This window comes from Hypomesus transpacificus, chromosome 17, assembly GCF_021917145.1.
Source record: "Hypomesus transpacificus isolate Combined female chromosome 17, fHypTra1, whole genome shotgun sequence".
NCBI lineage: Eukaryota > Metazoa > Chordata > Actinopteri > Osmeriformes > Osmeridae > Hypomesus > Hypomesus transpacificus.
This window is the reverse complement of record NC_061076.1, coordinates 7,556,348-7,576,543: the sequence shown is the minus strand read 5'-3', so window position 1 is coordinate 7,576,543 and position 20,196 is coordinate 7,556,348. Positions and strand designations below refer to the sequence as shown.

General features: G+C 46.4%; 1 protein-coding gene across 1 annotated transcript in view; it reads right to left on the bottom strand.

Annotated features, from left to right (window-relative positions):
- The window catches only part of cacna1aa (calcium channel, voltage-dependent, P/Q type, alpha 1A subunit, a), a 62,792-nt gene that overhangs the window by 23,634 nt on the left and 18,962 nt on the right, over positions 1 to 20,196 (bottom strand). The window contains exons 19-35 of the mRNA XM_047037615.1: positions 19,473 to 19,708; positions 17,735 to 17,747; positions 17,401 to 17,507; positions 11,134 to 11,233; positions 10,591 to 10,751; positions 10,250 to 10,390; positions 9,864 to 10,065; positions 9,566 to 9,730; positions 8,893 to 9,003; positions 7,196 to 7,279; positions 7,107 to 7,109; positions 3,393 to 3,509; positions 3,217 to 3,282; positions 2,937 to 3,034; positions 2,700 to 2,850; positions 2,440 to 2,567; positions 774 to 870 (exon numbers count right to left, since the gene is read on the bottom strand). Of these exons, the coding sequence (XP_046893571.1) occupies positions 774 to 870; positions 2,440 to 2,567; positions 2,700 to 2,850; positions 2,937 to 3,034; positions 3,217 to 3,282; positions 3,393 to 3,509; positions 7,107 to 7,109; positions 7,196 to 7,279; positions 8,893 to 9,003; positions 9,566 to 9,730; positions 9,864 to 10,065; positions 10,250 to 10,390; positions 10,591 to 10,751; positions 11,134 to 11,233; positions 17,401 to 17,507; positions 17,735 to 17,747; positions 19,473 to 19,708 (1,980 nt within the window). The remainder of the gene's footprint in view (positions 1 to 773; positions 871 to 2,439; positions 2,568 to 2,699; positions 2,851 to 2,936; positions 3,035 to 3,216; positions 3,283 to 3,392; positions 3,510 to 7,106; positions 7,110 to 7,195; positions 7,280 to 8,892; positions 9,004 to 9,565; positions 9,731 to 9,863; positions 10,066 to 10,249; positions 10,391 to 10,590; positions 10,752 to 11,133; positions 11,234 to 17,400; positions 17,508 to 17,734; positions 17,748 to 19,472; positions 19,709 to 20,196) is intronic.

Here is a 20,196-nt window from a genome sequence, read left to right as displayed (position 1 = left end):
GAGTTTGTGTTTTGAGAGAGAGAGAGAGAGAGAGAGAGAGAGAGTGGCAGTGAGGCTGTTTGGGGCTCTGAGTCTCCGTGTCTTCTCAAGGAAGGAAGTACGATGGGAACAAGAGGGGGGGTTGAGTTTTACAATAGGCTACCAGTACGTTACTCTATGCAAGCTGGAAATAGGGGTTGGGGTGGGGCATGGTGGCATAGGAAAGCAAAACAGAGCTTCACAACAGGCACTGAGCTCTTATCCTGCTGAACCAGGTGGACGGGGGGCGTGGGGGGTAGTTACGATGATGACGGGAGGGGTGTCAATGCAGTTTCTGTCCCCCCCCCCCCCACCACAACCAAGAACAATGCAACAGTACAGATTTCCACAGTGCCTTTGGCTGGGGCTCGACAGCAAGCAAAACAATGGAGAAAAAGAAAAATGCCGGAACCATATAATAAATACATTCATGTTCTTATTTATGTGATCAAACGCTTCAGGGTCTTTTGGGGGGAGTGGGTTAGTTTCAGTGGTGCACTTCATGCTTCTCTGGGTGTCTGCATTGTCCTGCACATTCTCTTTCAGGTCAGAATGCAAGTCGAAATGGTGAAGAAGAAAAGAAAGTTGTAAAAAAAAAATATATATATGTATTTATAAAAGAAAGAAGAAAAAACGAAAAAAGAAAATAAAAGGAAACATATTCATAAAGGAAGAGAAATCAAAACGTAAGCGACACTCATTCCATTCCTGGATGCTGTGGCAGGTGTGTTGGAGGGTTGTAATGGAAGTCAAACCTTGCAGGCCACCCTATGAGGGCATTTCTTGCCTAAGCCAAGAGGAGGGTCGATAACTCGTAATAAACTGTACATGTCCTTATAATGAATGCGCCCGCTGCAAGAAGAATACAGGGAGGGTTAGAACACGGACACAAACACACATATACACACGCGTGCACGCACGCATACACGCACACACCCCATCAATAACAGAAACATCGGGGAATAAGAGCACAAATACAGGATTATACAGTAGAACGCATTAGTTACTGTAAAACGCGCACGCACTCGACACGCAAAGAAACACACTTGTTGTTGCACGTCACCCAGTGGAGCTGTGGTGTTGGTCCTTCGCACTGACCTGGTCTCTCCCTATTCCAAGGATATCTCCTTATCTCCTCTTTCCACAATCCCTTCCTCCCTCCCATCCTCTCACAATACTGTCTGCCAAGGCTTATTTGGGTTGTGTAAGTGTGTAGTGTGTAATTAATGAATTGGGCTAATTAAAAGGGAAATGCATGTGCTTCCTAAATCGCTTAATGTGTAATGGTTACTTTCAACCCAGCACAACCCCTGTGTGTTTGCAAGTATGTGTGTGTGACCTTATCAAATTATACCCATCTTTATGTAAAAGATGGGTATAATCAACCCTTCCTTTCTTCTTTCCTTCTTTCCTTCTTTCCTTCTTTTCCTCCCTCCCTCCCTCCCTCCCTCCCTCCCTCCCTCCCTCCCTCCCTCCCTCCCTCCCTCTATCTATCTAACTATCCCTTTTCCAGTGCTGACTACAGAACAGCAGGAGGGTGACAGGCACTGGAATGCAGATACCAAGAAACTTAGAGTTCTGGGCCACAGAGTGGACCACAGTGGATGTGGAGGGGGTGGTGATACTACCACAGTAAGTTTTGGCAGTATACAGATTCCAGAGGGGGTTTGTAGGAATTCAGGGTAGGGGTGGGGGGGTCTCAACCACACACAGTGAACGAGGAAGGGGGTGTATATTGGGGGAAGGTGGGATAAGTGGATGACTGAGGAGGTTACACCTCAGATCCATTATCCCCCCTCTGCGTTTGCCATGATGGAACCTTCTGTCACCATGTGTCCTTTCATTTCCCTGTGAAAGTCCCAGTCTTTCACTATGGCTGATATGGAATCAGAGTTCCATTATGCAAGTCTAACCTATAATGTCAAAAAACGGGTCGACTAAAAACCACGGGTTCCAAAAAATCTGATCCCCCCCCCCCCCAACGCCTGTGTCAACAAAACTCTGAGTGGCGTGTACAGTATGGCCTAGGATCTGCCAGTCATGGCTGAAGAGTTACGGCCCGCATATTAACATGGAGGAGCGGTAGTCTTCCTCTGCAGGAGTAAACACATTAAAACAGGTGGAAGCAGTCGATCCATAAAAAGTGTAGATTAAGGTTTTGTAGTGTGTGTGTGTCTAATGCTGTGTGTATAGATTCTCACTCTGTGTATGTGTGCCTTGAATACTTCCCTGTGTGAGGTATGTTCATCAAAGTGTACGAGTGTTATATAGTTGAGTTGACATGGGTTGTATGTATGAATGTATGTAGTGTATGTTGACATATATTGATGTATGTTGTTGTATGTGCACACGTGTCATTTGTCATTCGCATGACTGTGTGTGTGCTTCTAAACGCGTGCGAGCGGGGGGGGCGTGACTCACCAAGCTGCAGGGTCATACTCGGCCCAGATCCTGACGTACTCGTCCAGGTGATGGGGACCCAGGATGGACGAGTCCCGGGTCAGGTACTCAAAGTTGTCCATGATGACAGCCACAAACAGGTTCAGCATCTACAGACACACACACACACAGGTAGAAAACCAACTGAGGGAATCAAAGAGAGTGCCCCCCCCAAAACTGAAAGAGAGACAGAGCGAGAGAAACATAGTAAGAAGGAAAAGAAAGAAAGAGGTCTTCCTCACCAGGAAGGAACAGAAGAAGATGAAGGAGACAAAGTAGAGGTAGGCAAACTGACTGCCGCACTCTGCCAGGGTGTTTCCGGAAAGAGGGTCGCACACCTTGCCGCCCAGGCACGACAACATGATGTCATGCCATGCCTCTCCTGTCGCACTCCTGGAAGGCAAACACACGCAAAAATATGTGAGACTTTAAAGTCACACAGGTAGACACGTGCGTTATGCAAACACACACACACACACCTGAAGAGTAGCAGGAGAGCATTGAAGAAGGTCCTGAAGTTGTTGTGTTGATTGATGGCACTTTCTGCTTCCTCGTCTATCCCTATGTTCCCAAAAAGCTGCCAAGACAAAACCATGATCAACAAACCGGCCTCCATAAAAGCCATATCAACGTGGAACAGGAAGGAAGCGTGTGTGAGTGTGGTTTAATCCCATGGCTGATGTGTCCATCATAGACTGACTGCAGGATGCCTTGCATCATCATCATCATTGGTGTACAGAGCATCGCGAGAAGTTCTACCTGCATCCCGATGATGGCGTAGATGAAGAACAGCATGGCGATTAGCAGACACACATAGGGCAGTGCCTGGAGAACGACAGGAGACAGAGGTTAGTGAAAGTACCGTGATTGTTTGTCTGCGCGTGTGTGTGTCAGTGTGTGTATTTGCGTCTGTGTGTGTGTGTGCGCCTCACTACCTTGAAGGACTGGACGAAGGTCCACAGCAGGATACGGATGGTCTCTCCCTGCCGGAGCAGCTTGATGAGACGGGCTGCCCTGAAGAGCCTCAGGAAGCTCAGGTTTATGAAGTTGTTCTACAACAACCACAGTATGGCCAGAGTGAGAGAGCAAACGAGAGAGACAGAAGAGAAAAGATTCAGAGTGAGAGAAGAATGAAAGAGTCAGAGAGAGAGAGAGAGTCAGAGAGAGAGAGAGAGAGAGAGAGAGAGAGAGAGAGAGAGAGACAGAGAGCGAGAGAGTGGGGCGACAGTTGGAAGTGGAGAAAAGCGAAAGGAAGGAAAAAAAAGGGAATATTGAGGTGAAAGGGCATGGAGTTTAGAAAGAGGAGGGGGAGAATGATGCAAGAAGGTACAGGGATAGAGAGGAGAAGTCAGTGGCCAGGCAACGTCAACAAGAACTTGACCTTACCTAAGACAAACCAAAATCAAAAACAGGGGAAAGTTCCATAACCAAACTGAGGAGGATTCAAACCCAACATAACAGAAGAACCAAAATACCAAATCTTGATTCAATGCAAACCAACTGAAAAAGCAAGGCTCAAACAGGCTCAGCATATCCAAGGAGTTAGAGGAAGAAAAACCAAAACAATCGATACAGGGGAAAGGTAAATCATATAGGTCATAAAACCTAGCTATTTTCATCCAATTGGGGTAAGTAGTAGTAGTAGTAGTAGCAAAGTAGTAGTAGTAGTAGTAGTTGTAGTGCAGGGAACAGGGTTTTTCTCATAAACACAACCAAATGCACTGGTATCCTCTCAAGGCAAACACTTCTAAAAGTTTATGGAGCTAGCTAGTCCACAGCATGCTAACACTAAGACTGATGCAACAAATTAACGGCAAGCACTTCTAAAGGGGGACCGGCTATTGAGTCATGTGACACACGTATCATAATTGGGTGGAAGATAAAGAAAGGTGGTTTATTGGTTGAAGGACCAACTGCATTGTAGAACATTGTGAAAGTGAAATGGATTACCTAATACAGTCTGAAGCCTTTTTAAAAGTGGTATTGCCAACTTCTTTCTCTGGAACATAAATTAATTTAATAGTTGACCCATTAACGGTGAGCACACCACTGGTTTAATGGCTGTAGCAATACGTCTACAGCAACTGTAAAATCCTATATTGTTATGACTAAAACTTTATATACTTTTCAATATAAAGTTGCTATTAATTACATTACTAATAAAATTCCAGTTGAAGAATGTGGTATCAGGGCCGTAGCCAAACCTTTTTTTTGGGAGGGGGTTCCCATCTTAAAATGACATATCATTTTATATACAGTATATCTGTACTGTATATTAACAATTCCTTATTTTTTAAGTGTAACCAATCAGAAATTTAGGGGGGGGCCAGACATATAAATTAGGGGGCCTAGGCCCCCCTCGTGGCTATGCTACTGTGCTGAATTCTTATTTTTCAGAAGTGTTCTAGTGATCCATACAGTGTCCTTCCCCCTTCCACCAGGGGCTGGCAGTAGGCACATGCAGCTACCATTAGTTTCCCCTCATTTCCACCACACCAAAATCTGTGTGTTTGTCTGTGGATGTGTGTGGATATATTGATGGAATGTTTTTTATGTTTGTGTCTTATATACACAGTGTTAAAATATGTGTATTTTCACCTTTTATTGTGTGTGTGTGTGTGTCTTAGCTTGGTCCCTTTCCAAGACATGCAGTGGGGCAGCATGCACCACATGCCCACTCTGCCATAGGCAAAGTTTTAGGTCCAGTCACCCTGTCTCTGACAGTCACTGTGCATGTGTGTGCGTGTGTGTGTGTGTGTTTGAGACCCATTCTATCCACTCTGATGCACAAGGCACCAAAAGGAGGCAGGTACAGATGTAGAGTTGGAGTCTCTGTCTGTCCAGTTCCTGGAAGAAGGTCATTGTTCAAGTCCCAGGTCAAAAGGTCAAAGTTTACTAAGGGGTGGGGGGGTCAAACACATGCATCATCACAGTCACACCAGGGAAGGAGGGGGTGGATGCAAATTCAAATAAGATCTCCAAAAAATTACAAACCATCTACATGTGGATGTTGCAGATGAATGGTTTATAGCATCATTTTTGGAGGTTGATTGTAACAACCAGTGCGATTGGCCAGGCCAGTTTTTCATGGATGGACACATGGGTTTCATAGTGCATTTTGATTGGATGGATTCGTCAGAAGAAGTGAGGGGCGGGGCGAAGTACAGTAGGAGGCACCATTAAGTAGCGGAGTTTAAAGAAAGCATGTAAAAAAGATAAAAAACAGAAAAATAATGAATTGTCATCATTATGGAGACACAAGTTAGCATGGGCGGTCATTTCAATACCGCTTCACATACATACAGCAGGGACATGAGGGCCTAGGAACCAGGACAGGTTGGCTGCCTCACTCCTGTCCAGGGCTAAGAGGGTTGAACGTGAATGTCAAGGTACACTTCAGACCGGCATAACGGCAGCAGATGCTTTAATCTAAGGATCTCAAATGAAAGGCTGGCTAAAACATGGCTGCCGTTGAGCTGATCCGAGTGCAGCGCTCGTTATTCATGTTCACTGTGCCCTAGTCTTGAATAAGAGCTGGAGTGGACCTGAGATCCATTTGGAAGACATGGGGAAGTCTGGCCTGTCATGGTTCTCGAACCTTTGATGTCCACAGCTTGCTGAGACAGGCCTGGTACCGGAAGGGTCAGGGAAAATGGTTCAAAGTCCCCACGCCTGGAGACAGGTCAGGGTTCAAGCCCAACACTCTTTTGCTTTGGTTCCCTAGAAATACAACCTTCCTTCTTCCCTCTTTGGAAAACCTCAGATCTTATGTAATAGGATTGGTATCAGCTGTGTAGATGAGCACTTGCTTTTACCCATCCCGTAGTGATAGATTAGAGAATGTTTCTAGAAAGAGAGGAATGATGGATGTGTTGGTGTTGGGCTGGAGTCAAACCCCTGCAGCTGTCCAGGAGCTTGAGTAATGACCACATAGTTAGAAATGATATGTAACATCTTAGAAAATATATTGGTTTCAAGAATCTTAATGTCAATTGAAATCATTTGATTAAATGGATCCCAGGACTGTCTCTTTACAAAACACTGAAACAAAATGAAACATTTACAGTGTAATACATTACATTTATTAAGAAAACAAAACACTAACATGCACACACACACTTGAACAACATAATACCTAACCATATAAAATAACTAATCTTTCCCATTGGTGGATAAACTAACCAACAGTCTACCTGGATGGTTTAATGGTTGAATGACTAGTGAGATACTTGGATTGGCCATCTGGCTTCCAGCCTGGTCATGTGATTGGCTGCTGGGTTGCCTGGCGGAGCTATGTGGTGAGGTAGTGTTCTGTTTGGGGAGTCTATGCTCCTGAGTGGTGTCAGAAACTCGGCACTGGCTAGCTTATCCTGGTCTCCAAGCACTCCACCAACTAGGACAATTATATAAGACATTCAGGAGCTGTTCATGCCTCGCTGAGCAATGCAGGATTCTCTTCAGTCTCTGTTCCTGCCTCTCCCTCTCTCATCTACTCTCTCTCTCCCAGTCTTTTAAGATACTAAGGCAGATGCACAGAGGTATACACACACATACACAGATAGACACACACAGGCATACACACACACACTTTAAATTGTTTTTACCAACATGATCGTGCATGCAGTTGAAAGCTCAGCTCAGACACAAACCATCTTAACACTCCCTGACACAAACACACGCATGCCCACAACCCACCCTCCACCCTCCACCCCCACCAACCCCCTGAACCACCACTTACCCCAAGCTCAGTGACTAGAATGTCTGTGATGCTGCCCAAAACTGTCACACAGTCAAAAATGTTCCAAGCATCTTTGAAGTAATTCTGTGAGAGGAAAATGGATGGGAAAGGTAAGGATAAAAAAGGAAAACGGACAGGGACATAGGACAGATATCAATTGGATGGGGGACGGGGGAGGGGTGGTGGTAAAGAAATAGATGGACAAGAAAAAGAGAAAATAAACAGAAAAGAGAATGAGAGAGAGAGAGAGAGAGAGAGAGAGAGAGGAGGAAGAGGAGAGAGAAGATGTCAGTGTCAGACAAGCACAGGAGCAAGATCAGATGATACAAATTGACCAGCACCGCCATCAGGCTGGATGGAGGCCAGAAGGCCAGAACAGAGAGTACCAGACAGGACAGACGACAGGACCCACAGGACACAATACATCAGTTTAACAACAAGTACACAACATTGCATCATGTGACTGGAACCTCCTACCACGACACCCGTCTTTGTTGACCCACCTGACACAGACAAACAGAGAGGGAGGGAAGGGGGAGAGAGAGAGGATAGGGGAAGCAGACAAAGACAAAAGCGAGGGAGATAGAGAGAGAAATAGATAGAAAGAGACGGTGAAGAGGTGGGGGGGTTGACACAGAAAAGGGAGAGAAGAAACGCTGCAGGGCCGTGGCACAAACGCCGACTATAAGGACCCCTTCATGCGCTGCCCTGTGTATGCCTGTTGGCAAAACTGTGCATTAGATGAGGAGGGTCTGAAATGGGGGTTGGGTGGTGTAGCTACAGAAATAAAACACCTGACTCACAAGACTTAAAAGCCTTTTGCTCTTTTCTACGTTGTGTGTGTACGTGTGTGTTTGTTCATGTGTGTGTCCATGTTCCACTAAGTCTACCATTCCTTTAAATCCCTGACTCTCCTGTTTAGGTTCTCCCTCCCTCCCTCACTCTTTCTCTCCTCTAATTATTCTTCCGCTCTCCTCCATATCTCTTTCCACCACTCGTCCTCAAACTGTCTATCCCATGGCTCTCTCCTCTTCCCTCTCCCCCCCCCCCCCCCCCATCCCTCAATCTCTTCCATGTATGCACATCTTCCCGCCGACTGCAGCCATTTCTTTCCTTTTTTTACAGGCATCCCTCTCTTTCTCTCGCCTTCCTTCCCCCCCATACGCTGTGTCACACCAGTTTTGCCCTTCGTGCCACTCGGCCACTTCTCCGGTTGTCACCTTCCCTTTTTATGGCAGTGCCATGTTTAGCAGCTCGGTCAGGGCAACTTTGTATGTTGTCTCTATGTAGTACAATAGGAAAACTATTGAACTCATTGTAACTTTCTGTTTTATGGATGCTGTGCATGTAAGATTGGTTGGCAGTGTTATTGTGATCCTGTGGTTCAGACATTTGGGGCAATTTATGAGGTGTATGAGAACGGGTTTAGCTCAGTTGTAGAGCATTTGACTGCAGATTGAGGTTGAAGGTTAAAATCTCCCGCCGTATGTCAAACTTCTGCAAAATGAACACATGATTTATTATTGTTTTATATTACCAGGTAATCTAAATGCTTTGCCTTGCCTTTCAGAATGTATTTATTTTCTGTATGGACACATTTAGAGAAAATGGTGCAATACACAGTTACAATTATGCGTGTTTTGAGCATACATACACTGGTTAGGGAAACACACACACTGTCCGAGTGACACACTCACCAGCACTCCAAAGGCAATGATCTTCAGCACACACTCCATGGAGAACAGCGACGTGAAAACTATGTTCAAGTTGGCCAGGACAGCTTCATAGGCTGGTGAAGCTCCGTCGTACTAAACACACACACACAAACAAACACACACACACACATACACACGCAGGCATGCACACACACAAAGACATATAAACACACACACACACACAACCACACAGAGGCATACAAATATTTGTACAAAACACACAAATATTTCCATATACAAGTGCACAAAAAAAGGACAAAAAAGACATACATGGACACACAAATAAGGACATGGTGGCACAAAGAAAGATGAACATGGTCAACACCACACAGAAACACAGGCAGCCAGGGACAGAGAAGTAGGCACGTATAAAGACAGAGAGAGGCACTCACACGATTTACAGTAACACACCCAGTGGACAGGCAGAAACATCCGTTAAAATAGTAGGAAATTACAGATCAACAAATGCATTAGGTCGTGTCATTCACGAGTGTAAGTGTGACAGTAAGAGAGTTAGACAAAGAGAAAAATAGAATAAGAGAGAAGGAAAATATGGACAATTCTGTGTATAATGATTTGCTTCATTTGACTGTATGAATGTGTGTGTATGTTTGCTCCAGATTGTGTAAATACATGCATGCACCCAGACGTGTACCTTCATCATCAGTACAATGGTATTGAGCGCGATCATAGCCATAATAGTATACTCAAACGGTGGCGACACCACAAACTCCCACATGCGGTACTGGAAGCTCTGCTTGTTCTGAGGCATGTGTCGCGTCAGGGGTCTGGCGTTGATTGCAAAGTCTATACAGGCTCTCTGGAAGGATCCGGAACACAAGGTGTTGTTTGATGTACAGACATTGATATACAGACACAGGTAGACATTCAACACCGTTCAATGGCTACCTCGCCGTTTTGGCGAGGTAGCCATCTCGCCCTGCCTTCCTCACCTCGTTCTTTTCGAGACTGTAGTCCTCCATCATCTTGTCTCCCTGTTCTTGGAAGGTGATGATGATTAGAGCCACGAAGATGTTGACGAAGAAGAAGGGGAAGACCACGAAGTACACCACGTAGAAGATGGACATCTCCATCCGGTACCCCGGGCTCGGGCCCTGATTCTCATAAGTCGCATCCACTGAATGTTTCAGCACCCTGGAGGTGACAAAGCACCGGTTGTGAGAAGAAAGCGAATCGGTGTTTTTGTGTGTTTGTAGTTTGTTTGCTTGTGGGTGTGCATGCTGTGTGTTTTGATGTTTGCGTGTGGGGTGTGTGTTTGGGGTGTGGTGTGGGGGGTGTGTTTGTGTGGAGTGTGTGTGTGTGCGTGTGTGACACTCACTGCGGCCACCCCTCTCCGGTAGACACGGTGAAGAGGGTGAGCAGGGCCCAAAGCACGTTGTCGTAGTGGAAATCGTACTTCTTCCACTCCCGCTTCTGCGCCTTCACTTCGTTATCGCGTTCATACACCAGATACTCTCCCCTATAACATGCCAAGGAAGCACCCATATTGCTCTTTTTATACTATCAACTTCTGGAAACAGGAAGTCATGCTTCTTGGCTCAGGTTAGCTGTGTTTTTCCACATAGCTGAGTGTTATTTTCCTGCAACTTGTGGAACATCTCTCGTTGATAAGATGAACTAAGTGGGGATCTAACATACATGAACTGTGTGTTTACTAACCTGCAATCGCGCTCAAACTCTTTGGACTCGTCGGTGCAGTAGAAAAATCGGCCTTTGAAGAGCTGCACAGCCACCACGGCGAAGATGAACATGAAGAGCATGTAGACGATGAGGATGTTCAACACGTTCTTCAGCGAGTTGACAACGCAGTCAAACACCGCCTGGAGAGGTAGAGAACATGCCGTCAAACTCACTTTTTCAAACTAACTTCACTTTCCAAACATGGATTAAGCGTAGTCCGACACAAAATACATTTTTCAATTGAGATCTTCATAGAATATTTCTCTTCGTTTAGGACTAGACTTAATCCATGTCTAGGACACAGGCCGTAAAGGTCTGTTGGGCATCCAAACCTATGCTTGAGGAAAAGTGCTTACCACTTTAGGGACAGAAATTCCTTGCTGTGCCATGTGCCACAACAGTAGTTATGGTCCAAAAGTGAAAATTGTGAATCTTTCTATTAACAACAAACACTTTGCTCTAAACTCTGACATACTGCTTCGGCAAAATTTGCTGACATGGCTAAAAAGTTTGTGAAAGTACCTTAAGCTTGGGAAGACGCTTGATGGTTTTCAGAGGTCTCAACACTCTTAGAACTCTGAGGGACTTGATGGTGCTGATGTCTTTCCCTTTACTGCTCCCCCTGTACACACGCCCGTGCGCATACACACACACACACACACACGCACACACACACACGCACACACACATGAAAGTACTGTCAGAAGAAAAGAGAGAGTTGTTTGGAGAGAGTACCAGCGCAGTCCTTTCAATCCAAAATGGCGATAGGTGGCCATTCCTAGAGGGTGGGCACGGCCGAGTTAGCTCCATGTGAGTAACTACGACAGGGTGGAAGAGCATAGCAACACATGCTGCATTGCTATTCATGTTAGCTTGTCCTACCGTAGATACGGTATGTTGTTAGCGCTGTTGCTACATGCTATTAAAACTCTGTAGATAAGCAATATTTTATACTACATGCTAATTAAAGTTCTGATACTTAAGTGTGGTAACGGAACTATCCTGTCTTGCCAAATGTGAAAGCATTCAACACTTTGCTAAGCGACAGAAAACTGTAGCAATCACATGCCAGATTGATGGTGCAGTCTACTCATGCTACTCTAAAATGCTGCTCCATGCTGCTTATAAACCAGCTGCTTCTAGGGCAGATGGAGGAAGAGTGAACTTTATTCAGGTGTGTTTACAGAGAGAGTTGGACCATTATTGGATAAAAAGCCCTTAAGCTTAAAGAAATGGTGTACAAACAATGGCCTATCACATGATTACATGTATAGGAACCATGCTGGTCCTCAAGAAGATAAAGGGGACCTTACTAGAGCGAAACAAAGGTACATGAAGGCTACAAAGATAATGAAGGAGGTTCAAACGAATATGAATGTTACTGTAATGGCTGTATCTTTCTTTCTCTGGACAATATTATTCACCAATTGTCTGTCTGAAACAATTATTATGTATTAAATAATTATTCATATTTAATGACCAAACTCTCTCAGTATACCATATGTTTTTTATCTTTATGTACTATTACTCTTGTGCAATTATTTCCTGCCTTTCATACCTCCTTAGACCAAACTGGTTTCATAGCATAATCCCAACAGCATGAGATTTTGTCTTGAGCTAGTAAAGACAAAAATACTAACAAGCATTTCTTGACTGAAATGCCCAGCCAAACCTCTTTTTCTTTTTTTGAGGGGAAGGGGAGATGCAAAGGGATATGGAATATTATATGTATTAGGGTGGCGATGTCTGTCTTTTTTTAAATAGTTACTTTGTAGGCTGGTTGTACTACAGCTATCTTAGCCTAGCTTAGCCTAGTTTTAAATATTTTCACCTATCACAACTATTGTTCATGACTAACAACGCTCCAATATTGCTCTATGTATTTCCCCCTGGCGTTGGTGGTTGGAACCAAGGGTGGGCTGAACAAGGTCATAGGTCATGAATAGGGTTGTGTGTGAAGGTCCTGGGGTGTGTGAGGCTTTCTAGAACCCCCTGTGGTGTGTACAGCTGCTTGGTTCTAGCAGCTGTTACCCCAGATGTGGGGCAGATAGTGGATGACTGTGCGTATGTGTGTGTGTGTGTGCATGTGTACAGGTATATGCAGGTGTGTGTGTGTTCTGGATAAGAGCGTCTGCTAAATGACTAAATGTGTGTTTATATTGTACTCCTACAGCATATGTAAATGAGTGTACACATCTTCTGGGTTTGGGCAGGATGGAATTCTTCTGTCCATTAGCTCAGTTTACATGACTAACTGGTTCTCTGCTTGCCATCTGCACTGTAGTCCTCACTGTAGCACCAAACCACCTCCCTATCGAACAGTGGGACTTTTAGCATTGCTAGTGCTGACAGATATTTCCCCATCATGCTTCTCCAAATCTATATGGACAATAGTGTTTGGATTCAGTTCACACATGTTCATACTTCTGAACTTCTATAATTCAGAAGAATACCTGTTTAGCAAAATCTTTGGCCTGACTAACTGGTAAAGTTGTTTCTTTGAACATCCTCATAAGGTCATGTTGATTCCCTCTGCATGCAGTTAGGATTCACATCAGATTACGATTTGATTCAGATCCCCTTGTTATTTCCATCCGTTGTGTTTCCGACATGGCTGGTCCACAGACAGACCAGCATGAACAATGAAGAGAGTTAGACAAGTAGTCGGACAGTGAGACGGACGGACAGATGGATGGAACAGATTATTTTAAAGAAAGAGAGGAAAGCCTTGTGATCTGTAGGACAAGCACTGACAGTGCAGGGGGGAAAAGAAAAGAAAAAAGAGAGAGAACTTTACCCGCCGCCGCTTCTGTTGGTGTCCAGACGAAGAGATGAGAAAGAGTGAGAAACACGAAGACAGAAGAGGACAGAAATATAGAAGGGTCGGGAAAAAGGGAGAGGGAGAGAGCAAGAGAGAGAGAGAGAGAGAGAGAACAGAGTATAGAGAAAGGAGGGATTTGGAGGAAAAACATCAATATGAGAGACAGAAAAGAGAGAGAGGAAGAAGAGTGCAAGGCCTGCGTTTTTGTTAGATTGTCCCTCCACCTTTAAAACATGCTCACTTTACTCTCTGTCTGTGTGTCACAGACACAACGGTATATAAATGGTGTGACTAAAACTGTGACATATCAATAGGGCTGACGTTTTTTGAAAATGTGAAAATGTAATTCCTATCCCATGTCAACACACGGGTGGCTGTGCTAGTATGCACACACACACACACACACCCCTCCATTCTACTGTAGACACAGGACAGGACACAGCACCAAACTAGTGCCTCCATCATTGACACCTCATCAACGATGCGTCGAACGACTCTAAACAAATGGGGGATATCCATGTTAGTACCCGTGGTAACCAAGCCATCCTCAGATTGGCTGGTTAGAGGGAGACATGCATCTGCAGTGACCTATCAGGGCCTAGCTTTGAGTAAGAAACATGCAGGATGACAAGGCAAGCCAAGACACCTTTGATCTCCAGACCAGACTGCAGATGCCAGACTAATTAGATTCAAGGAGCGATACGCATCTCCAATGAGAGTGCTCGGTCTATCTGGAGTGCCGTTTGAGTTCCGCCAATCGAATTAGAGGGCTATCTGGATCTGCTAGGAGTCTGTTGCAGGTCTCTGTGGTTTTAGTGTAATCTACTGAGCCAGTATCAGGGCACCTGAACTCCCCAGCCAAGCTCTTAGGAAGCAGGCCAGGCCCAACTACACATAGATGTTAGGTGAGTGGACAGATCTGGACGTGTGTGTGGATTGGTACAGTTTGGATGAGACTGTAGTTTCTCTCTCTTTGGATGTGAATATGTGTGTGTGTTCGCTGGTCTGTTTGTATGTAAGTCTGTCTGACTGTCAGTATGCCTGTCCTCATTCTTCAAGACCCCTTTTCCGTAGACAACAAACGCAGGCCTAAACACACATATATACAAAACACAAAACATAGACACACACATATATATGTAACACTTCCAGTTGGGTTAGGGGACAGACAGAGTTAGTAGCACAAAAACACAGACACACACACACCCACCACCACCAGTAGAAGGTTAGAAGACAGACAGTTAGTGACACACATGCACAAGCACACACTCTCTTCAGGGCGTACATATATTGAGAATCAGCCTGACATACAGGGGTCCCACCATTGTCACCCAGGACCACTTTGCCCCTTTCAAGGGCTACAGAACTTGTTGTCTTACAGTCAGATTTCCCCCCGCTGGAATGAGTCAGCATTGCAGAGGGTAAGAGAATCAGATCCTAAACCAGCCACGTAAGGAAACGTCTACAGTGCATTGTGTGGCTCAATTACTCCGCCATGTCCTCCTCTCACTCTCATTTACAACCTCTGATCTGAGAACACTGGATAGTTGAGGCCTATCCAGTGCTGGTATTTGGTCAGTGAAAGTCCAAAAAGTGAGAGAAAGCAAGGAGAGGGAATTGTCTCTGTCAGCGCAGAGCAGAGCAGGGAAGAAACGAGGGAAAGGATGGAAGAGGGGGGTGGGGGGGTGAAATGGAGGGAGGGGGACTTTCGGCAGGCACAGCCAGGTTCTCTTCCTATTCCTCCAACTGTGAGGACGAGTAACCCTTCCATGCCCTCTGGCCTACAGTCGCCGTGCTGTAGGCCCACTGAGACAAGCAGGGGAAGTTACTGTTAGGGAGCAAGGGGATAAGGGATCATGGGAACGAGGGTGCCATAAGGTTACATGCTTGGAAAAAGGGGATTGGGGGGGGGAATGCACAGTGGAGTGGGCTTTGCTTACATCTGGAAAACCCCTATCAGCTTATGACCTCCAGACATACATGCCGAGCCATGATAGTATGCATTTAATAGAATATGCATTTATGGTATGCATTCAGCGTTGTATACAGTAAGAATGGTATGCTCTTACCGTATGTGCTAATTAATTTATGTTAGTTACAGCCATTGGCATTCCTGTATGCATGTAAATGGGGTCCAGTTGGTGTGTGGACTGCACCTCATTATCACTCATAGCTTTCAACACTGCACAGGCACCAAGTCTATTTGAATTCAAACGATTTGTCAACTAAATGATGCCTTTGCCTAATCATAACTGCGAGCATTCCCATGTCATGCTGCACGTGACCACTGGTAACCAGATTTTCAAATGGCACCTATGGGAAAAATAAATGACACCTTCATAATGCAAGTCTTGCAACTAACAAAGCAGCTAACAAACTTCACTTTCCAGTAACATTTGGTCCCTTCCAGAATTGAATTTCAGGTTTCTTCCAATAGTTGCGAAATTGTAAGCCAGACAGATTTACACAGTACCCCTACATACTACAGCAGTTCAGTTTCTTGTTCCATGAATCAATCAGACATAATCTTGGCAGAGACTACAACACTCTTTCTTCTTTTTTTTCGTCCCTGCAATTACCATAAAAGCCACAATCTAATCGCATCCTTAGTTGAATAACTGCATGTCAGCCAGCCAAGAGAGTTAGTGAGTGATCTTAAGGCGCCATTTTCCTTAATGACCTTTGGCCCCCAGCCACAGGTACTCAATGTACATCTCTACTGATCACATCAACTCGGTAGAAGCATCTGCAATCGCTCTCCAGTAGGATGAGTGCCATATGGTTTTGTACACTTATCCATTTACAGTTTGAAAGTGCCTAGATTTGGAAGGGGAATGGGGTCCTGCTCTAGGCTTCTTGCCTGTAGCTTTGTGCATTTGTGCATTGTTTGATTGAAACGGTTGTTGTCCTCTATGTGCTGCATAAGAACAACAGTGTTTAGATAGGTATCTATCAGGCAGGCAGCAATGGCTCAGTCACTGGGGAGGACGAGAATAAATAGACACGTATGGCATGCATATTCGTAATTGGTTTATAAACCCGGATATACATCTGGACAAATGCGTAACAATGCCACTGAGGCATCATAGCTGTATACCTGAGACAAATGTTCCTCTTCCAATCTTGTTATATTATGTTATTGGATCCATGTAGAATCCATGTAGCTTTTTGTAATTAATTACGTTTCTCAAATCTCATTCTATTTCAACTTCTCCACTTCATTTCTGCATTCTTTCTTTGTGAAAGCAGATGAAATAAACGTCCATGATAAACACGGCACTACCCATCATCCATTCCATGCAAAACTCCTAAAAACTCAATGTCTCAATTTCAGTTCCTTAGTGCAACTTTAGGCCAAAACCTCCAAATGACTGTCCTATGGTCACTAGGCGTGCAGAGGAAGGAGGCTTCAAATACCTGCTCTGTCCGGGAAGGGGTGAAGATTACAGAGGGGGGGGGGGGGGTCGGGGAGTATACGTCTGGGGCGCATCTCTGCCCCCCCCCTGGTCCAGAACCACCTGGGCACTTAAAGGGTTACAGGTGCCTGGGGTGGTCCTCACTCCCACAAAAACAAATGAGGTGGGTGGGGGTGGGGGGTGGAAAGGGGCATATAGAGGGTTGGGGATGGGGGACAGGTTGATTGGGTGGTGAAGAGGTCAGGATGGGGGGGGGGGGGGGGTTTAGCGTGGGGTAGGGGGAGCTCCTGTGACCAGCATTAAGCTGGGACTGGACAGGGTCAGGGGACAAGATTATGACGAAAGAGGAAAAGAAAGAGAAAGAGAGAGAATAGAGGGAGAGAGAGAGAGAGAGCGAGGGGGGGGGGGGGTGGAGCACTGCAGGGTGGGGTCAGGAGTGCTGGACGACCAGCAGGCTGAAGGTGATGGGAGTGGGGGGCAGGTGCACGGTTGGGGGACGGGACAGAAGAGGAGAAAGGCAGGAGGGGAGGAGAGGGAAGGATGGTAACTTACGTGAAGGCGAAGGCCACCAGAGCACCACTAACCACTATAAAGTCCAGGATGTTCCACAAGTCACGGAAATAGGATCCCTGATGCAGAACCAGACCAAGGTCCACCATCTGCAAGGCACACAAGAGAGAGAGAGAGACAGAAAGAGTGAGAAAAACAAAGAAAGAGAGGAAATTAGACTGAGCAATATAGTGATGATTTCATAAAGGAAAATTCTCAACCACCACAACCACATCACATCCGTTCCATTACATGTGGGACATGCACTGTCTGAAGTCTGCGTAGCCCAGGGAAAGCTCTCCATTCTAGGGCTATGAGATCCAGGAGGGTACCTTACCTTAATTAACATTTCAAAGGTGAACACTCCTGTGAACACATAGTCAAAGTAACGCAGCACCTACACAGAGAGAGAGACCAGATGTTAGTGTATACTGTATATGTGTGTGTGTGTGTGTGAGATTCATGGCATGGTGTGTAGTGGACTGTCTCACGTTGTTGCGAGGGGACTCAGGCCACACAGGGTCCTCTGCAGCTAAAGCGACGCTGCTCAAAGCGATAACCAGCAGAATGGTAAACTCAAAGTAGCTCCCACGGCAAATGTAGTGGCACAATCGTCGGAACCTGCTCTCAAGCAAACACGTACACACATGCGGAGAGAAATGTGTTACCAAAGGGGGGTTGCATTTTTCAACACATTGAGGTGTAACGTCTGTGTGTAGGAGTGTGTTTGTGTGTGTGTGTGTGTGTGCGTGTATCTGCAAGTACACTCACGGGTTCGTTGTAGACAGAATGAACATAGAGCTGTAGGGAGGCATGGGTTTGCGTCCATCTTTGCCCTTCTCATCCTCATCATCATCCATATCCTCCTTCTTGGGCAGGGGCTCTGTGTTGGCATTCTTATTGACTTGAGAGAACAAAGGGAGAATAGAGGGCAGAGGTGGAAGGGTGAGGGAGGAGGGGAAAGACAGTTAGAAAGAAGAGAAGTAGGAGACACAAAGGCTGTGGTAATCCAAGCTTGTGCACAAACAACCCCACTTTCATTCTCCTCCCCCTCACCCTGTAGAATTGCATTGCTGGAGGGGTACATGGGCATGTCCAGCGCTGTGTAGTCTGGGTGTGGCAGCCGAGTCCTATTACCAAGATGGCTGACATTGCCATAGCTATCAGCAGGCACTAGGCCTCCTTGGGTGCTACTCTTAGACATATGGAGGCCTGAACCGAAGCCTGGGGCTGGAGTATGATTGCTGGCAGGGACAGGGTGGTCTTGGGTGCCTTGTTGCGAGGGGGAGCTGGTGGCTAGTTTACTGTTCATCACGTTATCCATGTCCTCGCTGTATTGGCTGTCTTGTCTGGGGAGGCTCTTTTGGATTGGTCGGGTGGTGGAGAGGTTGGGGCCATCCCTGGAGGGGAGTGTGGAAAGGGAGGGGAGGGTTGAAAACAAATCCAAGAAGGATGAGAAATGGGATGAAGAGAGTAAGAGATAGAGAACGGTTACACTAGAGTTAAGCGGAGACGTACAGAGATATACAAAAGAACAGCCTCGAGTCACAAATCTCTTGAAAGGTTTCCCCAACCGTCAGAGTAGATGGAATATTTCTGGAACAAAGGTCAACATGTATTCACGTATACGACTGTTTACGAACCTCCTCCGATGCTGTCGTGTCCTCTCCTTCTTCCCCTCCCCCTCCGACTGGTTGCCATGGCGGTGACGCCTCGGCCTCCTCTCTGTTTCGCCGCCGTCTGGCTCGCCTTCCTCCCCCTCCTTCTTCCTGTGCCTCCCCCCTCCTCCTCCCCCACCCTCCTCATCCTCAGCCACGCGCCGGTGGGGCCTGGGTCTCCGGTGCTCCGAAGGCCCCCCCCCCTGACCTCCCCCGCTGCCCCCGCGGGTGTGGTGGTGCCTCCGGGCGGGGGGCCTGTCCTCGGAGGAAGCCTGCCCGGGCACGGGGGCATCCAGACGGGTGTGGGATGTGTGGTGATGCTGGCGGCTATGGTTGTGGTGATGGTTCTCCGTCTCCTTGCGGCTCCGCCGGCTCTCCGTGGATTCACCGCGCTCCATGGGGGCCCTCCTGGACCCTGGACCACGTCCGTGCCCTCTGTCGTGGAGCAGCGCATCCTTGCGGACGATCTCGTCGGAGGGCTGCTGGGTGAGGCAAGGCTCGGCCTCCGGGGTGGTGCCGGGGGTTCCAGTGCCTGGGGGGTTGGGAGCTGTGGTCTTGTTGGTGTTGTTGTTGCGGTTCTCGTGGGGGTCTACCACCAGGGGGCGGTCCAGATGGGTCTTCATGTCTGGACGGACGTTGCGGGAGAAGTTTACCTAGAGGAGGGTGGAGGGGAGGGGGGTGATGGGGAAGAGGGAGGTAGGACACAATGGTGTCAGGCATGGTATGGTGGAGAGAGAGAGAGACAGAGGCAGAGAGACAGAGAGAGACAGAGAGAGAGAGAGAGAGAGAGAGAGAGAGAGAGAGAGAGAGAGAGAGAGAGAGAGAGAGAGAGAGAGAGAGAGAGAGAGAGAGACAGAGACAGAGACAGAGTGTGAGAGGTGTCAAGTGAAGGAAGTTTGATGAAATAGAACAGCTCTAGCATGGTTCTAATCCTTGTTTACCATCACAGCAATCCACAACCACACGTTGAATAAGTGCTCTTTACAAATTCCTTGGTGAAAGCAACACTCAAACATACAGCTGGGCTCGCCAAATATTCGACATGAGATGAAAAATAACTGCGGTAGTCCACAGCACAGGCGAGTTTTGCCTTTAAATGTATCTCACAGTAGCACCTACAACTCTTGCAGTACTAACACAA